This window comes from Triticum aestivum, chromosome 5A (assembly GCF_018294505.1).
Source record: "Triticum aestivum cultivar Chinese Spring chromosome 5A, IWGSC CS RefSeq v2.1, whole genome shotgun sequence".
Classification (NCBI taxonomy): Eukaryota; Viridiplantae; Streptophyta; class Magnoliopsida; order Poales; family Poaceae; genus Triticum; species Triticum aestivum.
In genome coordinates this window covers 588,152,772-588,159,425 of record NC_057806.1, presented here as the reverse complement: position 1 = coordinate 588,159,425, position 6,654 = coordinate 588,152,772, and the positions used below count along the sequence as shown (strand labels likewise).

The following is a 6,654-nucleotide window of genomic DNA, read 5'->3' as shown; positions in this document are numbered from 1 at the left end:
TCCACCTCGCCCGCTTTAACACCTACTCCCGTCCCGATCAGAGATCGCCTCAGCGTTACGTGCGCGCCTAATCACGACCTCCTCATGACGCTCCTCGACGCAATCCCGTCCGTACCCATCAACCGTGTGTTTTCGCCCCATCTTTACATGCACATACAGAATAATAATACACTGCATAATCACTTCTGGGGACAGACGGAGGCATCGCAACAAAGTGTAGCCTGTGAGGATAGTGAAGCCTGGCACAACCCCATCAGATCAGAGTGCAACATACATGAATACATAATTTAAAGTGACAAGATGTCACAGCAGCACATACTAATAATTTGATGAAAGTGGGGCGCTGAGAATGAGACGGCAGACACTGATCGATCGATCTCAGATCCTCCTTAGTTTCTAGTAGTAGTAGTAGTATACGCAGTACCACATGAATGCATTTGGGTAGTGATGTATTTTATTCTGGCTTCTACTAATCACAGGGAAATAAACAGTGAGGGAGTAGAGAGTAGGTGTATATGTGATGTGGCGCGTGTATATGTACGCGAAGAGTTCATCGTATCTGTACGGTGCTTATACGGGACGGCCGGATTAATGGCGGCAGCGTAGCAACCGACGGAGCTGGTGGTGGGAACGGAGTACTGTACGGCGTACTGATGGATCGATCACATGATGGCGCAGGCGTAGGAGGGGTCCTCCTCGCAGACGATCTTGTAGCCGCCGCACGGCGGGTACGCCGGCTGCTGCGGGTACGGCGGGTACTGCGGGTAGATGTTGTACTGGGGCGGCGGGGGCGCGGGCGCGGGCGCGGGCGCCGGCTCTTCCTTGCAGGAGCAGCCGCCGTGGCCGTGGCCGTGGCAGCAGCAGCAGTCCGACGGCCACGCCGGGTACGGGTAGGGGTACGGCCACGGGTACGGCACCTCCACGACCTTGGGCGGCGGGGGCGCGGGCTCCTCCTTCTTGGGCGGCTCCTCCTTGGGCGGCTCCTCCTTGGGCGGCTCCTCCTTGGGCGGCTCCGGTGCCGGCTCGGGGCACTTGGGCTCCTCCACGACCGCTGGCGGCGGCGGCACCACGACCTCCGGCTCCGGCGGCGGGGGCGCGGGCACCTCCTTCTTGGGCTCCTCCGGCGGCGGCGGCGGCGGCGGCTCCACGATCTCGATCTCCTTGATGATCTTGCAGGCCTTGCAGCAGAGCTTGTCGGAGAGCTTGTCCGCGTCGAAGGGGCCCTTCACGATCACCTTGTTGTTCTTCTCATCGTACTCGATGTCGTCGATCACGAACTCGCCCTTCTCTGCAAGCACGCCAAGAATACCATCAGGCTCAAAGCTAACGCCGACACCAACAGCTTCTGATCCAGAAAACAGGATGTGCGAGCGAAGCACGTACCTCTGATCCTGTCGAGCACCCTCTCGATCTTGCGGTGGCAGCGGGCGCAATCCAGGTCCACCTTGATGATGATGGTCGGCATCTGCACTCCACACACACCTCCCAAGTCAGAATTCTAGCCGAAATTTTCCACCTTATAGTCTCTTCCTTCGCAGAACAGAGTTAGAAAATGAAACAGAGGCACGTCAATTTCACGCGAGCAGAGCAAGAGAGGAGATCGATCGATCTACCAACTGCCGATCGCAACCGATTCCCGCTACTATTCGCTAGGCACAAAAGAGGGAAACAATTGATGAGAAGAAAGGGCAGTTCGAAGCGTAGAACACACTCCAAAAAGAAACGGAATTAACTGGTGAATGAAAGCACACGCTTCCGCCATCAAGAAGGTTCGGCATGGCGCAATCAAATCAACCAATCATCCACACGCAGTCCTAAATCAAATGCATGTTTCTGATTTCGATCGAGAGAGAGGGAGAGAGACAACGATGTGGTGGTACTGGTACATCACCTTGATTGAGTCCTCTCCTCCCTGCAATGCGAGGGGGCGGGGAAGGGCCGAGAAGGAGCGGCGGTGGAGCGAGGGAATTGGATGGGGAGGCGGTGTGGATGAATGAGTACGCGGCTATATATGCGTCCGTCACCTGGCTCATCCGGGGGAGGAGACTTGCCGGTGGGAAGAAGGAGAAGAAGCCGGGCAGAAGAAGCTAGAAGCTGGAAAGGCAGCGGCACACACCACACGGCCAACGCTTGGCCTCGTTGGCTCGCACCGTCGACCACACCCGCCCGGGGGAGGCCGTCGCTGTCGTGGCTGTTAGTCGGCGTTCTCCCTCCCCGAGGATGATCACCGCACAGAAAGCTCCCTGCATTTTTCACGATGCACAGTAATTCTACTGGCGGTGGTAGAGCAAGCTGGATGTGACACTGAGCGATCAGTTTGCAGTGTTCTCGCACTGTGACGAAGGCAAGTGGCGCGCTGGCATTCGCTCCCGAGCCAGAGCCCACGGAACCACCCGGTCGAATTGTGCTTAACCCTGGGTGGTCATCTTTTGCTGTCATGATGACATGATCTGAGCTCGGACAAGAAATGGACCGGAAAGAGATGACCAAACTAGCCTGCCCGGTAGGGGCTTGTCAATGGTTGCCTAGTGCTAATCAGATGTTGTTCAAAAAAAATGAGGACCGCGATATCTTGCCGACGGCAACTGGGGAGGAACCCGGAGGACGACTCGTTCCCGGGGCAGAGTTGTGTGAGATCTCACATCAGGTGATATTAATGAGATCGATTTTTTTATTTAAAAAATACATGTTCAAGCATTTCCAAATTTTTTGTAGACATACATCAATGTTTGGTGTACAATCTCAAAAAGATTCAGCTCCTAATTCGACTTACATTCATGGAAGTGTCAAAGTACCATACACGCAAAGCTGCCACTGTCCACATTGAAATTTATATTTTGTGAATCTCTAAATGTACATCAAGTTTTCAGCTGTTTTTTCAAAGTTGTAGACATAGCTCGCATGAATGTTGTTAAATAATTTCAGATTGTTTTTCAAATGTCTAAATATACGTTTTTAGGGTTGATCTCATGATCACACCTAAATGTGAGATCTCATACAAGTCTCCCCCACTTGTTCCCTGGAGAGGGAGAGAACGAACGAAAACATTGGCTGGAGGAACCCTCCCTGTGTACCCCTCCCCCCATCCGCGTATGGCCAAAAAAAAGCCTATTTTTTCTGTCACGCACAACAAAGCTTAAAAATATGGTATTCTGTATATCGTCTAAAAATACCATGATGTGCAATAAATAAGAATGCAACTGTTGAGGAACGTAGTAATTTCAAAAAATTTCTACGCACACTCAAGATCATGGTGATGCATAGCAACGAGAGGGGAGAGTGTTGTCTACGTACCCTCGTAGACCGGAAGCGGAAGCGTTAGCACAACGCGGTTGATGTAGTCATACGTCTTCACGGCCCGACCGATCAAGCACCGAAACTACGGCACCTCCGAGTTCTAGCACACGTTCAGCTCGATGACGATCCCCGGACTCCCATCCAGCAAAGTGTCGGGAAAGAGTTCCGTCAGCACGACGGCGTGGTGACGATCTGGATGTTCTACCGTCGCAGGGCTTCGCCTAAGCACTGCTACAATATTATCGAGGAGTATGGTGGAGGGGGCACCGCACACGGCTAAGAGAACGATCACGAAGATCAACTTGTGTCTATGGGGTGCCCCTGCCCCCGTATATAAAGGAGTGGAGGAGGGGAGGGCCGGCCCTCTCTATGGCGCGCCCTAGGGGAGTCCTACTCCCACCGGGAGTAGGATTCCCCCTTTCCTAGTCCAACTAGGAGTCCTTCCATGTAGTAGGAGTAGGAGACAAGGAAGGGGAAGAGGGAAGAGAAGGAAGGAGGGGGCGCCGCCCCTCCCCCTAGTCCAATTCGGACTAGTCAATGGGGGGCACGCGGCCTGCCTCTCCCTCTCCCCTAAAGCCCAATAAGGCCCATATACTTCTTCCCCCGTATTCCCGTAACTCCCCGGTAACTCCAAAAAATACCCGAACCACTCGAAACCTTTCCGATGTCTGAATATAGTCGTCCAATATATCGATCTTTACGTCTCGACCATTTCGAGACTCCTCGTCATGTCCCTGATCTCATCTGGGACTCCGAACTTCTTCGGTACATCAAAACTCATAAACTCATAATATAACTGTCATCGAAACCTTAAGCGTGCGGACCCTACGGGTTCGAGAACAATGTAGACATGACCGAGACACGTCTTCGGTCAATAACCAATAGCGGAACCTGGATACTCATATTGGCTCCTACATATTCTACGAAGATCTTTATCGGTCAGATCGCATAACAACATACGTTGTTCCCTTTGTCATCGGTATGTTACTTGTCCGAGATTCGATCATCGGTATCTCAATACCTAGTTCAATCTCGTTACCGGCAAGTCTATTTACTCGTTCGTAATACATCATCTCGCAACTAACTCATTAGTTGCAATGCTTGCAAGGCTTATGTGATGTGCATTACCGAGAGGGCCCAGAGATACCTCTCCGACAATCGAAGTGACAAATCCTAATCTCGAAATACGCCAACCCAACATGTACCTTTGGAGACACCTGTAGAGCTCCTTTATAATCACCCAGTTACGTTGTGACGTTTGATAGCACACAAAGTGTTCCTCCGGTAAACGGGAGTTGCATAATCTCATAGCCATTGGAACATGTATAAGTCATGGAGAAAGCAATAGCAACATACTAAACGATCGAGTGCTAAGCTAACGGAATGGGTCAAGTCAATCACATCATTCTCCTAATGATGTGATCCCGTTAATCAAATAACAACTCTTTGTCTATGGTTAAGAAACATAACCATCTTTGATTAACGAGCTAGTCAAGTAGAGGCATACTAGTGACACTCTGTTTGTCTATGTATTCACACATGTATTATGTTTCCGGTTAATACAATTCTAGCATAAATAATAAACATTTATCATGAAATAAGGAAATAAATAATAAGTTTATTATTGCCTCTAGGGCATATTTCCTTCAGCAACCATATTTAAAATTGATCAAGTGTTGTACACCCCCAAAACTCACAAAATACGGGGGAAACAAAAGAATCACAAATGCTAAAATTTAAAAGAAAAACATGGACACTCCATCCCACTACCACAATCTTAAAAAGAAAAAAACTTTGAAAAAAATCCATGTGACCATCCATATATAAAGGGGGGAAAGTTAAATGTCATGTCTTACAATATATCATGATGAAATGAAAGCAAAAACATTAAATATGCCATCTGATCAATACATGAAAATTGTAAAATTTGCCATGATCTTATAGTAAATAAAAATGGCATGCTCTTGATATTAAAATGCCATGCCCTTAAGAAAAAAATGGCATGTTCTCAATAATAAAACTGCCATGCTCTTAATAGTAGAAAAGCCATGATAAAAAATGGCATGCTCTTAATAGTAGAAATGCCATGCTCCTAAAACTAAGAATGGAATGTTCTCAATAGTAGAAATGCCATGCTCTTAAAAAATGTCATGCTCTTAACAAAGAAAAGCCAGGTTATAACATAAAAATGCCTTGATCTTAATAGTAGAAATGCCCTGGTCTTTATATGAAAATGTCATGCTCTTAATGGTAAAAATGTCATGCTCTTAAAAGTAGAAATACCATGCTCAAAATAATTGGAAATATATACACTTAGCCATACAAAGGTTTTCATCGCAACAATTATGGAGCTAACATGGCAATAAACTATGTTTTTTCGCCATGGCAACAACAAAACAAGGATTTAGAAACACGGTGGTGGAAAGTGCCATGTAGCTAACTTGCAAAATTGCCATGTTTTTGGAACAAAACATATAGAAACTACCACGGTAGAAACAATGTCAAAATGCCATGTTCAGAATTTTGCCATGTCGCCTAGTAAAATTTGTCATGCCACTAATTAACAAAATGTCATGTATTTTTTGAATAGTTTGTGAATAAATTGCCATGGCGGGTTGTTGTATTTTAAAAAAAGTCCGTACAATTCCCATGTGAAATAGGAAGCACATAACTAAAAAAAGAATGTTGGTTGCCATGATTATACACAAAACATTAGTGGTTGTTACTTGACAAGTCTAGTGAATTTGCATTTGAAGCATTGCAAAAAAAAAGTGTACTACAAACACATAACAAAGAGTTCCATGTTATAGAACAGAAAATAACAGGAGCACCACAAGTCCCTAATCAAATGATGGGTGAAGAAGCTTGTGCTCCTCGACGAGCTACTTGCCGGTGTGCGGTAGTTGGAGGCCAACGCTCACCGCCCAAAAACAACATGTGGCGCACCCGACCTGCTGGGAGGATGAAGAAGGACCCAAGCATGATGCTGGAGGAGATCATCGGTGCCCGTCGATCACCGGCATGGGCCGCTGCTCACCCGCGACTAGCACCGCCTCGCAGGCCCCGCCCTACTCCTTCCCTGACTAGCGCCCTTGCCTTCGTGATCCCAAGGCGTGACGACCACACACCTCGCCACGGGAGCCACCCCAGACAACGAGAAAGCCGCCTCGACCCCGGCTCGGCCTCTAGAAGGGCTCGCTGTCGTCTGCGACCGCCATCAGCGTCGGGTGTCTCTACCGCATGGAGGTCAGGAGTGGTAAACGCTCACCGATTTCTTCGGGATGCAGGGAAATGGAGCCCTAGCCAGGCGTGGAATCGGGTGGAGTCCAGCAGGGCGTGCAACGTGCACGGTCACTG

General features: G+C 48.6%; 1 protein-coding gene across 1 annotated transcript; it reads right to left on the bottom strand.

Moving 5' to 3' along the window:
• Window positions 1–224: 224 nt before the first annotated feature.
• On the bottom strand, window positions 225–2,148 carry LOC123105050 (protein PYRICULARIA ORYZAE RESISTANCE 21). The gene is made up of 3 exons (XM_044527024.1): window positions 1,892–2,148; window positions 1,384–1,465; window positions 225–1,288 (listed from the first exon to the last, which is right to left on the bottom strand). Exons 2-3 carry the CDS (start codon window positions 1,463–1,465, stop codon window positions 663–665), a joined length of 708 nt encoding a protein of 235 aa, XP_044382959.1. The 5' UTR covers window positions 1,892–2,148; the 3' UTR covers window positions 225–662.
• Between the last annotated feature and the right edge of the window lie 4,506 nt (window positions 2,149–6,654).

Coding starts and splice junctions, on each gene's coding strand:
- LOC123105050 (XM_044527024.1), bottom strand. CDS start 1,465: ATGCCGACCATCATCATCAAGGTGGACCTGGATTGCGCCCGCTGCCAC. Junction 1,289..1,383: donor GGTGCTCGACAGGATCAGAG/GTACGTGCTTCG, acceptor GCGTGCTTGCAG/AGAAGGGCGAGTTCGTGATC.